This window comes from Leucoraja erinacea, chromosome 39 (genome assembly GCF_028641065.1).
Source record: "Leucoraja erinacea ecotype New England chromosome 39, Leri_hhj_1, whole genome shotgun sequence".
NCBI lineage: Eukaryota > Metazoa > Chordata > Chondrichthyes > Rajiformes > Rajidae > Leucoraja > Leucoraja erinaceus.
Genome location: NC_073415.1, coordinates 173,734 through 189,047, shown reverse-complemented (window position 1 = coordinate 189,047; position 15,314 = coordinate 173,734). Strand labels below are relative to the sequence as shown.

The 15,314-nt window shown below is 45.5% G+C and overlaps 1 protein-coding gene across 3 annotated transcripts in view; it reads right to left on the bottom strand.

Moving 5' to 3' along the window:
* The window catches only part of LOC129714432 (protein Hook homolog 3-like), a 78,708-nt gene that overhangs the window by 6,972 nt on the left and 56,422 nt on the right, over positions 1–15,314 (bottom strand). Inside the window, exons 17-21 of one of the 3 annotated variants that reach the window (XM_055664020.1) lie at positions 12,158–12,192; positions 10,228–10,310; positions 8,410–8,513; positions 6,942–7,046; positions 3,717–3,769 (exon numbers count right to left, since the gene is read on the bottom strand). In XM_055664020.1, the coding sequence (XP_055519995.1) occupies positions 3,717–3,769; positions 6,942–7,046; positions 8,410–8,513; positions 10,228–10,310; positions 12,158–12,192 (380 nt within the window). Of the gene's footprint in view, positions 1–3,706; positions 3,770–6,941; positions 7,047–8,409; positions 8,514–10,227; positions 10,311–12,157; positions 12,193–15,314 lie in introns of all 3 variants that reach the window. The other 2 variants (XM_055664018.1, XM_055664019.1) reach the window with 2 other exon arrangements.

Genomic DNA, 15,314 nt, shown 5'->3' with positions numbered 1-15,314 from the left:
ATGGCAACATTATAGAGTATCCCAACAGCTTTATTAAAAACACACTTATCCAAATTCACCACAGCACCGACAGCATGTTCATGGTCATGATAACAACCAGGGGCAGCATTGGGATTACCTCAGGTTGTACCCCAAACCTGCAACGGTTTCGGGGAAACAGAATCAGAAGTTATCAGGTCATTAGGGATAGGAGCAGAATCAGGCCCATCAAGTCTACTTCGCCATTCAATCGCCATCGATCTCTCCCTCCTAAACCCATTCTCCTAACCTTTCCCCATAACCCTTGACACCTTAATAATCAACTATCTATCTCTCTATCCATCCATCTATCTCTACCCTAAAACTATCCATTGACTTGGCCTCCACAGCTTTCTGTGGCAAAGAATTCCACAGAGGGTGGTGAATCTGTGGGATTCTTTGCCACAGAAGGCTGTGGAGGCCAAGTCAATGGATAGTTTTAAGGCTTAAGAAATTCCTTCTTATCTCCTTCCTAAAGGAACATCCTTTAATTCTGAGGCTACGACCTCTGGTCCTAGACTCTCCCACCAGTGGAAACATCCTCTCCACATCCACTCTATCCAAGCCTTTCATTATTCTGTAAGTTTCAATGAGGTCTCCCTCATTCTTCTAAACTATAAAATCATGAGAGGAATAGATCAGGTAGACACACAGAGTCTCTTACCCAGAGACTTGATAGAGGTCTTTAAAATGATGAGAGGGATAGACGTATTGACGTGGATAAGCTTTTTCCATTGAGAGTCGGAAAGATTCAAACAAGAGGACATGATTTGAGAATTAAGGGACAAAAGTTTAGGGGCAACATGAGGGGGAACTTCTTTACTCAGAGAGTGGTAGCTGTGCGGAATGAGCTTCCAGTGGAAGGGGTGGAGGCAGGTTCGATTTTATCATTTAAAAATAAATTGGATAGGTATATGGACGGGAAAGGAATCGAGGGTTATGGTCCGAATGCAGGTAGATGGGACTAGGTGAGAGTAAGAGTTCGGCAGGGCCGAGATGGCCTGTTTCCGTGCTGTAATTGTTATGTGGTTATAGTAGGGGAATCAAGGACCAGAGGACATAAGTTTAAGGTGAAGGGGAAAAGATTTAATAGGAATCTGAAGGGTAACTTTCTCACACAGGTGTATGGAACAAGCTGCCAGAGGTAGTCGAGGCAGTGACTATCCCAACGTTTAAGAAACAGTTAGACAGGTACATGGATAGGACCGGTTTGGAGGGATATGGACCAAACGCAGGCAGGCCCGACTGTGTAGCTGGGACATGTTGGCCGATGCGGGCAAGTTGGACCGAAGGGCCTGTTTCCAAGGTGTATCACTATGAGTCTGAGTACAGGCCCAGTGTCAGAAATATACTTAATGAGTTTCTGACCAGGATATACGTTTAGCGATCGTTCCATAATACGATCGTCACCATTCTGGACTCAACACAGCTGTGTATCAATAGTGACAACAATAAACCAAAATGGAGAAGATTCAAGGCCAAATACATCATCCATGCTCAGAGCAACCTCTTCATTCAATGGCATTTACTCAATGTACAAATGCAGTCTCAGCAAAACATTCACTGGAGATAAGATGCAGCCTTCAGTCTGCGCAATGCTTCCAAGGATTTCTGTTAAGCCCAACAAAAGCTGACCTTTAAAGATTCAAGGATTCAGAACACTGTTACTCACAGCGCCAGAGGCCCAGCTTCGATCTTGACCTCGGCGCTGTCTGTGTGGAGCTTGCACGTTCTCCCTGTGACACATTTTTTTTCTTTTGCTCTCGTTTATCATATTGTTTACAATGAACTATGTTTACATATTGTGTTTTGTTGCTGAAAGTAAGAATGTCATTGTTCTATCTGGGACAAAGGCAGACAAAAATGCTGGAGAAACTCAGCGGGTTAGGGAGCAATTGTGGAGCGAAGGAACAGGTGACGTTTCGGGTCGAGACCCTTCTTCAGACTGATGTGGGGGTGTGGGTTGCGGAGACTGTAGGCTGTGGGAGAGCTGGGAAGGGGAGGGGAAGGAGGAAGAAAGCAGGGACTACCTGAAATTGGAGAAGTTAATGTTGATACCGCTGGGGTGTAAACTACCACTGGTCGGAGGCCCACGAGGTCACAGGGAGAACTTTTGTGCAAACTCCACACAGACAGCACCCAAGATCTAGATTAAACTCTTGTCTTTGGTGCAGTGAGGCAGCAGCTCTACCAGCTACCTTTCTGGTATATTGATCTCTCTGTGTCTATGAGATCCTCCATACAACTAATGATCCTGGGGGCTCTAGACCTGGTGTAACACATATTTTCTTTGCAGGGAAAGGTTACCCTGAACGCCTTGCCTATCGTACTAAACACATCACACTGCTGCAAGACGGATTTGGACTCAATCCATTTCCAATCCACTTTTACTAATTTATATTCCAGTCTAGTAAAATTGGTTTTTTATTTATTTTTATTATTTAGAACTGTGGGCCATCACGGTGGCACAGCGGTAGAGTTGCTGCCTCACAGCGCCAGAGACCCGGGTTCCATCCGGACTACGGGTGCTGTCTGTATGGAGTTTGTACGTTCTCCCCGTCACCTTCATGGGTTTTCTCCGAGATCTTTGGTTTCCTCCCACAATTCCAAAGACGTACAGGTTTGTAGGTTAATTGGCTTTGGTAGAATTGTAAAGTATAGAAGTTGGGATGTAATGTTAAAATTGTACAAGGCATTGGTGAGGCCAATTCTGGAGTATGGTGTACAATTTTGGTTGCCTAATTATAGGAAGGATGTCAACAAAATAGAGAGAGTACAGAGGAGATTTACTAGAATGTTGCCTGGGGTTTCAGCAACTAAGTTACAGAGAAAAGTTGAACAAGTTAGGGCTTTATTCTTTGGAGCGCAGAAGGTTAAGGGGGACGATAGAGGTTTTTAAAATGATGAGAGGGATAGACAGAGTTGACGTGGAAAAGCTTTTCCCACTGAGAGTAGGGAAGATTCAAACAAGGCAACATGACTTGAGAATTAAGGGACAGAAGTTTAGGGGTAACATGAGGGGGAACTTCTTTACTCAGAGAGTGGCGGCTGTGTGGAATGAGCTTCCAGTGAAGGTGGTGGAGGCAGGTTCGTTTTTATCATTTAAAAATAAATTGGATAGTTATATGGACGGGAAGGGAATGGAAGGTTATGGTCTGAGCGCAGGTAGATGGGACTAGGGGAGAATATGTGTTCGGCACGGACTAGAAGGGTCAAGATGGCCTGTTTCCGTGCTGTAATTGTTATTTGGTTATTATATGGTTATATGGTTAAACTGTCCCTAGTGTGTGTGGGATAGTGTTATGCCACTGTTCAACTTAGGAAACCTGAACGGAAACCTCTGGAGACTTTGCGCCCCACCCAAGGTTTCCGTGCGGTTCCCAGAGGTTCCCGGAGGTTTTTGTCAGTCTCCCTACCCGCTTCCACTACCTGCAACCTCCAGCAACCACCTGCAACCTCCGGGAACCGCACGGAAACCTTGGGTGGGGCACAAAGTCTCCAGAGGTTTCCGTTCAGGTTTCCTAAGTGGGACAGGGGCATTAGTGTGTGGGGATCGCAGGTCAGCGCCGGCTCGGTGGGCCGAAGGACCTGTTTCCGTGCTGTATCTCTCAACTAAACAAAATAAAAACTATTTCAAAATTATCTTTGACCTCTTCAGGAATTGTTATTAATCTTCAGCTTCACTCACCAATACTAACCCCAGCTTCCTTCTTGCTTCTTGACCTTCCACATCTTGGCTATAACGGTTCCCCTGAAGGCAACGTTCATAAATATCAGGATCAGAATTAGGCCATTCGGTCCATCAAGTCTACTCCGCCATTCAATCATAGCTTATCTATCTCTCCCTCCCAACCCCATTCTCCTGCCTTCTCCCCGCAACCCCTGACACCCGTACTAATCAAGAATCTATCTATCTCTGCCTTGAAGATATCCGCCGACTTGCCCTCCACAGACTTCTGTGGCAAAGAATTCCACAGATTCACCACCCTCTTAATCCTGTGATATTTAAACCTTTTCATCCTGGCACAATGAATATTAATGGAAATATTCCAATATGGCACCTTAGTTCTTTTGCACTTGTATATGTATTTACAGTTTCGCTTTACAGGCTCCTTCTGACTGGTTGATGGTCTATAATACACCCCTGGTTGCACGCCCAGCCCTCCTCCTCGGGCACGGACCCCACCCCCTGCTGTGTGGCCTCAGCTCCCACCCCTCTGTGATCTGGACGTCCCTCACCCCCCGCTTACAAGTTTGGGCTCCACTCCTCCCACAGCATAGATACCACCCGCCCACAGCTCGGACACTCCCCACCCCCACACAGTTCGCGCGCGCGCGCCCATTTCCCTCCCCTCCCCCACAGCGAGGACCCTACTCCCCTCCCCTCCCCCAGTGTGGACCCTACTCCCCTCCCCCACAGTGTGGACCTTACTCCCCCCTCCACACCGCGTGCATCCACCTCCCCCCCTCCCCCCTCCCCCATCTACAACATGACTGCCACTATATTGGCTTTACGTTTAACATGTTCTTAGTCGATACCACACTTAGTGATAGTGTCACACAGCACGAGACAGTCCCTTCAGCCCAACTCCTCCATGCCGCCCCGAATGTAAGCAAGCCCCACTTATTTCCCTTTAAATCTTTCCCATCCGTGTACCTCACTTGATCATCTTTCTCACATTTTGCCACTTCTCAGATATGCAATGGTTTCTTTCAACAATATCGTCCTTACCCTCTTCCTCCATTTAATCCACTCCTTTCCTTGTAACCGGGAACGTTGAACTGCTCGAACAGTGCCCCTTGAAGCCACATTCCCATCACAGAGGGGCGCTGAGAACAAAGGGGTAACTGGCTTGGGTGGGTGGGGCACCAAGAACGAAGGGGGAATTGGCAGCAGGGGGTGAGCTGCTGCTACGTGCGGTGCCAGGCAATAGATAGGACCATTCAGTACTTTGTAGAAGAAAGGACTGCAAATGCTGGTTTAAATCGAAGGTAGACACAAAATGCTGCAGTATCTCAGCGGGACAGGCAGCATCTCTGGAGAGAAGGAATGGGTGACGTTTCAGGTCCAGACCTTTCTTCAGACCCGACCCGAAACATCACCCATTCCTTCTATTTTGAGACTGTCCCGCTGAGTTACTCCAGCATTTTGTGTCTATCTTCAGTTTAAACCAACATCTGCATCCTTCCTATGACACTTGTGTACCACCTAGGTTGTTTGCGATGCAAAGCTTTTCACTGTACCAGCGCTCTCCATAATGTTTGGTACAAAGACCCATCATTTATTTATTTGCCTCTGTACTCCACAATTTGAGATTTGTAATAGAACAAATTCACATGTGGTTAAAGTGCACATTGTCAGATTTTAATAAAGGGTAATTTTATACATTTTGGTTTCACCATGTAGAAATTACAGCTGTGTTTATACATAGTTCCCCCATTTTAGGGCACCATAATGTTTGGGACACAGCAATGTCATGTAAATGAAAGTAGTCATGTTTAGTATTTTATTGCATATCCTTTGCATGCAATGACTGCTTGAAGTCTGCGATTCATGGATATCACCAGTTGCTGGGTGTCTTCTCTGGTGATGCTCTGCCATATTGCAGTCATCTTTAGCTCATGCTTGTTTTGGGGGCTAGTCCCTTCAGTTTTCTCTTCAGCATAAAAAAGATCATTATTTGGGATCATTGTCTTGCTGTCAAATGAACCGTCGGCCAATGAGGTTTGAGGCATTTGTTTGAACTTGAGCAGATAGGATGTGTCTATACCTTTCAGAATTCATTATGCTACTATCATCAGCAGTTGTATCATCAATGAAGATAAGTGAGCCATACATACCCAGGCCATAACACTCCCACCACCGTGTTTCACAGATGAGGTGGTATGCTTTGGATCTTGGCAGTTCCTTCTCTCCTCCATACTTTGCTCTTGCCATCACTCTGATATAAGGTAATCTTCGTCTCAAGACCTTTTCCCAGAACTGTGGTTGCTTTTTTAAGTACTTCTTGGCAAACTGTATAACCTGGCCATCCTATTTTTTCAGCTAACCAGTGGTTTGCATCTTGTAGTGTAGCCTCTGTATTTCTGTTCATAAAGTCTTCTGCGGACAGTGGTCATTGACAAATCCACACCTGACTCCTGAAGTGTTTCTGATCTGTCGGACATGTGTTTGGGGATTTTTCTTTATTATAGAGAGAATTCTTCTGTCATCAGCTGTGGAGGTCTTCCTTGGCCTGCCAGTCCCTTTGCGATTAGTAAGCTCACCAGTGCTCTCTTTCTTCTTAATGATGTTCCAAACAGTTGATTTTGGTAAGCCTAAGGCTTGGCTGATGTCTCTAACAGTTTTATTCTTGTTTCTCAGTCTCATAATGGCTTCTTTGACTTCCAGTGGCACAATTTTGGTCCTCGTGTTGATAAAATAGAAAAAAACATTTCTAAAGGTGATGGAAAGACTGGAGGAAAGACTAGGTGCTGAGAGCTCTCTTATACCTGCATTAAGGAGGCATTTAAACACACCTGAGCAATTACAAATGCCTGTGAAGCCATGTGTCCCAAACATTATGGTGCCCTGAATATGGATAAACACAGCTGTAATTTCTACATGGTGAAACCAAAATGTATAAAAATGGCCTTTAATAAAATCTGACAATGTGCACTTTGACCACATGTGATTTTTTCTATTACAAATCTCAAATTGTGGAGTACAGTGGCAAATAAATAAATGATGGGTGTTTGTCCCAAACATTATGGAGGGCACTATACATGTGACATTGTGGTATCATTCATTCATTCAACGAATTATTTTCGTTGTCTCTGTACTGTACACTGACAATGACAATTAAAATTGAATCTGAATTCAGTAGATGTCTATATGGCAATCGGTGCACTCAGGCCCTCTGACTATTGCATCAAAGCCATACCTCTAACAAATGAATCTTAGCTTCTTTCTCATGCAACTGATTTTTTAAGGCTTGAACCTCAGGAGCAGTTGTTGGCGTTTGCTTTGGATCGAGAGTTCGAATCACCTGCAAAAAATCAAAGTTAAATCAGATGGTCAAACCTATCTGTGCCGGTGAATGCTTGAAGTGTTACAATTAGCCTTTATTTCTAAAATGCTTACACCCACCTTTCCCTGAATAAGCTGAATCTGCCCAAAAAACTGAAAAGAGATTGGGAAACACAGATTGTAAACCATTCCAAATAGTACTTTTCTCAAAGTGCCTATGAGACCGTGAGACACAGGGGCAGAATTAGGCCATTCGGCCCATTGAGTCTGCTCCGCCATTTCAGTTCAGTTTATTGTCACGTGTACCGAGGTGCAGTGAAAAGCTTTTGTTGCGTGCTAGCCAGTCAGCAGAAAGACAATACATGATTACAATCGAGACATTACAGTGTATAGGTACAAAAGGGAATTTGATCACGGCTGATCTATTTTCCCCTCTCAACCCTATTCTCCTGCCTTCTCCTCGCAACCTGTTCTAGTGGGAGAGTCTAGGACTAGAGGTCATAGCCTCAGAATTAAAGGACGTTCCATTTGGAAGGAGTTGACGAGGAACTTCTTTAGTCAGAGGATGGTGAATCTGTGGAATTATTTTCGCAAAGGGCTGAGGAAGCCCTCAATGGATATTCTTAAGGCAGATGAGATAGATTCTTGATTAGTACGGGTGTAAGGGGTTATAGGGAGGAGGCAGGAGAATGGGGTTAGGAGGGAGAGACAGATCAGCCATGATTGAATGGCGGAAGAGACGATGGGCTGAATGGCCTAATTCTGCTCCTATCACTTTTGACCTTATGAACCAAAATGGAAATTGAACCAAAGGTCGCCACACTCTAATCAGATTAGTGTAAACCAAAAATATTTATCATCACATATCTCACCCGGGCCACTCCCTCTTCTCCCCTCAGGCAAGAGGTACTTAAGTGTGAACACGCACACCTCCAGATTCATGTTTAAGAAGGAACTGCAAATGCTGGAAAATCGAAGGTAGACAAAATGCTGGAGAAACTCAGCGGGTGAGGCAGCATCTACGGAGCGAAGGAAATGGGTAACGTTTCTGATCGAGATCCTTCTTCAGACCCGAAACGTTGCCCATTTCCTTCGCTCCATAGATGCTGCCTCACCTACTGAGTTTCTCTAGCATTTTTGTCTCCTTAAAATATTTATCTTCACATTGCAATTGCTGTTTTTATTTGCGTGAGAAATCATTTTCACTGATGTCCTTACTAATCTAACGCAAAATCAGCATTTAAATGACAATCTATGAGGAAACTGATTCTTAAAATTTACCAAGTTAGTATGGAAAATGGCAATCTACTGAACTGAACCAGAACTGCACTGTAATGGAGTGTGAATGGAGAGCGGTGACCAGAAGTAGTCCGTGTACTCACCGTCCGTGCCTTATCTAGGTATTTTTTGTAGCGTTCCTCCATCGCCTTCATATCCTCATCTTTCTTCTTCAAAACCTCCTGCAGCTCATCAATCTTGTGGGCTGCTGCAAATGGAAATGAATACATTGGGCGCTCATGTCCTGAACACACGAGTGCGATACAGCATGGGGCCACAGTTTAAGAATAAGGAGTAAGCCATTTAGAACGGAAACGAGGAAACACTTTTTCTCACAGAGAGTGGTGAGTCTGTGGAATTCTCTGCCTCTGGAGGCCGGTTCTCTGGATGCTTTCAAGAGAGAGCTAGATAGGGCTCTTAAAATAGTGGAGTCAGGGGATATGGGGAGAAGGCAGGAACGGGGTACTGATTGGGGATGATCAGCCATGATCATATTGAATGGCGATGCTGGCTCGAAGGGCCAAATGGCCTACTCCTGCACCTATTGTCTATTGTCTAAGCCTGCTGGTCGATGGAACATGGGGGGGGAGACCCTGTGCACCTGGAGAAAATGCACGCAGTCACAGGGAGAACATACAAACTCTGTACAGCCAGCACCCGTAGTAAGGATTGAACCCAAGTCTCTGGCGCTGTAAGACAGCAAGCAGCTCTACCTCTGAGCCACTGTGCCGCCCTATCCGTTCCAAAGCCTCCTCATCATTCCTGTAATGGGGCGACCAGATGTGGCCATCATGGCCAAGACATCATTTATTGCTCATCCCGCCTTGGTTCCATTCCTTTTCTTATCCCCCAAAGGCATCAGTGGGGCTGGTTTAACTGTGAGCAACAGCGAAAGTCCATGACTCACACTGACTATTGCCTCATTAATAACTAACTTTTACCATGTGTCATAAACAGATTGGAATGCATAATATTGATATTGGCATTAGTCCAATATTGCCTTTTGAAAGTGATACAGAGGTAGGTGAACTGAAAACCGGGTTGACAAAGTGACTATTTTCAAAGCAGTTGAATATCCCTCCATGTCTTGGCCACCAATATTTCCTTAATATACAACTCGAAAGCAGACCGATTAACTGCTTGTCCATCTTATGGCTTCAGTTGACTCATTGTTTCAGTCGCCTCTGGTATTTTATTTCATTCACATGTTTTGCATTCAATCCGACTCCGGTTTGTCAAAGCTGCCACAGCCAGACATAAAAACAGTTTTTATCCACGAGTAGTTGCTCTACTCAACAGCCCAAAATCTGTAGCCTCTCTTTGATCTGGTATTTTGTTGGTTCACATGCTTGATCAATGGTGTTTTATCATTAATGTTTTATTATTATTAATGTTTAGTGTTTCCCGAGTCATTCGTAACTGTCACTGTATGTCATGTTGTTACTTGTGGGCGGAGCACCAAGGCAAATTCCTTGTATGTGTACATACTTGACCAACAAACTTATTAATTAATTAATTCATTCATTGTTGGTGCAAAATGGCTCCTGCATTACCCACAGAATGGTCTATAAACAGCAAAAGTAATGGTGTGTTTAGTTTAGAGATACAGTGCGGAAACAGACCCTTCAACCAACCGAGTCCACACCGACCCCCCCACACTAACATTATCCTACATACACTAGGGACAATTTACAATTAACCTACAAACCCATATGTTTTTAGAGTGTGGGGGGAAACTGGTGATCCTGGGGAAAATTCCCATGCAGGTCCCGGGGAGAAGGTACAGACAGCGCCCGTAGTCAGGATGGAACCCGTGTCTCTGGTGCTGTAGGCAGCAACTCTACCGTTGCGCCAGCGTGCCGCCCTTGAATGGTCGGTGCGCCGAGCAGTCTCACGGGGACAAGCCGCGCGCGAGCACTTACTGTAGCTGTCAACGGTGGGCTCCAGGTCGTCGATGTATTCCCGCTTCTTCTGGAGCTCAGTGTGAGCCTCATGCAGCTTCTCCCTGTAATAATGTGAAAGAACGATGTGTGGGGTGGGGGGGGGAAGGGGGAGGACACGTTTGGGGGGGAAAAAGGGCAACGTTCATTTTACCCCGATACTCAGCAGCAGGATTTGAACCTTTATGGAAACAGGCCATTCGGCCCATCAAGACCACGCCGACCATCAATCACCCAATCACACTATGTTCTATGTCATACCACCTTCTCATCGACTCCCCACACATTAGGGACAATTTACAGAAGCCGATTAACCTACAAACCCGCACGTCTTTGAGCAGCGGGAGAGTTGCTGCCTTATAGCGAATGCAGCATCGGTGACCCGGGTTCGATGCCGATTACGGGATGCTGTCTGTACGAAGTTTGCACGTTCTCCCCGTGGTTTTTCTCCGAGATCTTCGGTTTCTTCCCACACTCCAGGGATGTACAGGTTTGTAGGTTAATTGGCTGGGTGTAAATGTAAAAATTGTCCCTAGTGGGTATAGGATAGTGTTAATGAGCGGGGATCATTGAAGAACTTTGACAGACTTTGAGTTAAATGCTCAGGGCAGGCGGGTTTAAACAAAGATTCTATGATGACGAACCATGTGGAGTAAACGACACAAGACAAAGATCAACCCAAGCAGAGAACGATGCCTCTTCCCAACATCCTCTGTGCTTTTCCAGCCCGCTGATGCATTGACCGAGGAGGAATTCTCTGTCTCCCCTCCGATGTTGTCTTTTTAGTTCAGTTTGGAATAAATTTAGCAGCATTTACTTTAATTTAAAGCTTAGAGATACAGCGAGGAAACGGGTCCTTCAGCTCACCGAGACTGCGCCGACCAGCGATCACCGCACATTAACACTATCCCGTTCACGAGGGACTATTTTACAGAAGCCAATTAACCTGCAAACCCGTATGTCTTTGGAGTGAGGCAGCCGGGGAAAACCCACGTGGACATGCAAACTCCACACAGACAGCACCCGAGGTCTGCCCAAAGCCACTCGTTCCTCAATGCGGGATAAAGTTAACACGACTTGTGCGCAATTTTCCTTGAACTATTTAAAATGCCCGTGTGACAACATGCTTTGATTCAGATCTTGTGGGGAGGAGGACTATTGGTCATGAGCGGATGGGTTTTGGGTTTGGTCACAAATAGCCAGCATTCAGAGGAGCCACAAGATAAAATTCACACAGTTAACTACTTGGAAGGACATTAGCAGGAAATAATTTACCAGTCTAGACAGTCTAACCTCCACAAATACCATGCATACCGTTGATATTTATCTCTGTCGAGAAGGTGAATTAGTTCTCAGTTATTCCATAAGGAATTTAAGTCAGGTCGGGGGGGGGTGGGGGTGAAGTTCCCCCCGCTACGGGTAACATGTAATGCTAACGGTAGGTACTCGGGAAATCCGGTAAACTCATGACGTTTTTTCTGTAAAGAATGCCCACGAGTAAAAAAATACTCGTGATGAAAAAAATGGTTACTTTTTACTCGTAGTTGACCATTACAAGCCGCTACGAGACATCCACGAACTCCTACGGACCCGCTACGGACATTCTCCGAGTTCGAATCAGGGGAAAACCCGGGAGAACTCGTGAATTACCTCGTACAGTGGGACAGGGGCTTAACTGAGGCAACACAGCTTCGTGTTCTGGAAGGGCATTAACCATGGTCTGAGAGCAGAGGAACATCTAGAGGACATCAGGAGCTTGTAAAATGACGGTGCAAGCTCCCTGGGATCGCGTGCCATGGTTTTAACTCAAGGACTCTGGTGACGACATGTTAGCGGAGATAACTGTTTTCAAGTTTTATCTATCAATGGGTGCAAGGCCAGACGTATGAAAGAGATTTATTTTCCTACTTACAAGTGTTCATCCAGTTTCCGTTTCAGCAAGTTAGACTGCAAAGAAAAACAAGGGGGTGGGGGGAAAGTAAAGTGCGTTTGAGTAATGACTACAGATAGAAAGCAGTACTGTTCTGTTAATTAAAATGATTCACACTTGCAAAAATTAATCACAGGGGAAGAGCAACATAACCCAAGTGACCACAGCACAGCGAAGCTTCCCACGTGATCATCTGAGGGGACCATTGCCCCAACATCTCAAATCCTTCACTGGGCCATCAAGCCCCATGTCCGTTTAAACAGATATACCTCAGATTCCAGAAGGACTCAAGTGCCATTGGTCAGATAACAGTTTGGACTCGTTTTTGTCGTGGACATAACCCAACAGGGAATATAAAGAAACCTTAGCCGATCCACAAATCCTCCATTGCCCAAACCCAGACAGTCATAGAGTCATAAAGCATGGCAACAGGCCGCCATGCCAACAAGGATTTCCCCATCCATGCTATTCCCACTTCCCCAGGGTTTCCCCAGGGAAACATGTTCCCGATGTTGGGGGAGTCCAGAACCAGGGGCAACAGTTTAAGAATAAGGGGTTGGCCATTTAGAACGGAGATGAGGAAAAACGTGTTCACCCCGAGAGTTGTGAATTTGTGGAATTCTCTGCCCCGGAAGGCAGTGGAGGCCAATTCTTTGGATGCTTTCAAGAGAGAGTTAGATAGGGCTTAGTCAAGGGATAATGGGGAGAAGGCAGGTGGTTGGCCAAAGTGTTTAGTTTAGAGATACAGTGCGGAAAGAGGCCCTTCAGCCCACGCCGACCAGCGGTCCCTGTACACTTGCACTATCACACCAGGTACAATTTACAATCTTTACCCAGGCCAATTAACCGGCAAACAAGAATGTCTCTGGAGTGTGGGATGAAACCGGAGCAAACCCACATGGTCACAGGGAGAAGGTACAAACTTTGTACAGGTAACACCCGTGGTCTCTGGCGCTGCAGGGCAGCAACTCTAATGCCGCCCTAAAGATGCACCGTTATTTAAGAAGGGTTGCAAGGACAAGCCAGGGATCTACAGGTTGCTGAGCCTAAAATCCATGGTGTGAAAGTGAATGGAGGGGATGTTGATAGACTGGATCCAACAGCATTTGTAAATGCAAGGACTGATTATGGATAGGAACATGGCTTGTACGTGGGAAATAGAGTTCCCACAGATAGATTGAGCTGTCTGAAGAGGTGGCGAAGAGGATTGAGGTGGGGAGGGCAGTAGATGTCATCGACATGGACTTTAGGAATGCCTTTGACATAGTTCTGGTGGACTAGTTTAGACAATAGATTGCATGGGATCCAGGCCAGCCGGATACATAAATGCGGTAGGAGTCAGAAGTTGGCAGTGGAGGGTTGCTATTTAGATTAGGAGCCCGTGACCAGAATTATGCCCGGTTATGTCCACAACAATCCATTAGGTATGATCGACACAAAATGCTGGACTAACTCAGGCAGCATCTCTGGAGAAAAGGGGGCAAGATGCTGCCTGACCCACTGAGTTACTCCAGCATTTTGTGTCTATCTTCGGTGCAGTTCCTTCTGATATGATCCATTAGGTATACCGTATATTTGAACAAGATCTCAATAGGCCCAGTGAAAGATTGGTGACCGCCTCCATTTCACTTCACCAAGGGAATGGAATATTTTCAACCCTTTGATTTCCAATGCTAGCATAGCACTTCGAAAATGATTCTCTACACAATTCCAATTAATTAAAACAGGGTCTACAACCATGAATATTAGTTGGCTGATTTTATTAAATGAGATAAAGGTTGCTTTATGTTAAGTTTAGTTTAGTTTTGAGATACAGTGCAGAAACAGGCCCTTCAGCCCACACTAACACTATCCTACACACACACACACACACTAGGGACAATTTACACCTATACGAAGTCAATTAACCTGCAAACCTGTAGATCTTTGGAATGTGTGAGGAAACAGATGATCTTGGAGAAAACCCATGCAGGTCACGGGAGGAGCGTTCAAACTCCACACAGACAGCACCCGTAGTCGGGATTGAAAACCCGGGTCAGTGGTGCTGCAAGTGTAGTAAGGCACCAACTCTACCGCTGCGCCACCGTGCTGCCCTCAAGTCCTATCTCTGCCGTTCTTAGAATTGGTGAATCTATTAGGATGGCACTTTTTAACTGGACACTGTAGGTTTCACCTAGTTCTCGACAAAGGGGCCAAATATTGGGAAGGACTATTTAGTCAGTCTCAGTAACATCAAATTAGGAGTTTAAAAACCCAACATTCTACGAGAAAGACTGCAGGTGGAAAATCGTCTGGGTTTAAGATTCTGGGAAAGAGTTATGCTGAAAGCTCTGTCCCACGGTGCGAGTTCATTCCAAGAGCTCTCCCGAGAGTAAAAATAATCAAACTCGTGGTAAGCACGGAGAATGAAATTAGCGGGTACGTCGGAGCTCGGGGGACGTCCCTTAGCACTAACGGCAGGTACTCGGGAAGACTCACTAACGGCAGGTAAGCACGGGAACACTCGTGAAGATTTTTAAACATGATGAAAAATGTCCACGAGAGCCCCGAGTACCGACGAGTGGCCAGTACCGTAAATATCCGAGTTCGAATCAGGGCAAACTCGGGAGAGCTCTTGGAATGAACTCGTACCGTGGGACTGGGCTTTAAGAGTAGTAAAAAAAAGATGGATGGGCAATTTGTAATATTCCAGAAACACATTTCCTTCTTTGTTATGACAGTAAATTGGTGCTAGAGCTTTAGACTTTAGAGTTCCAGTGCTAAAAACAAGTCCTTCAGCCCAGCGATCTCCGTACACTAGCACTATCCTACACACTAGGGACAATTTACAATTTTACCAAAGCCAATTAACCCTCAAACATGGACTACTTTGGAGTGTGGGAGGAAACCTGTCTGGTCATGGGGAGAATGTACAAACTCCGTACAGGCAGCACCCGTGGTCAGGATCAAACTCGGGTCTCTGGCGCTGTGAGGCAGCAGATCTACCACTGTGCTGTCCCAAGTTAATGTGTTTGAGGTGTTAGATGGCTACCTACAGCAATCAGAGCATCAAAGTTCTGTATTCTTTTGGGGAGAAAACTACACACAAAGGGTTGAAAGATATGCAAACCACAAACGTAAAGGGGAGTGCTTCAATGTG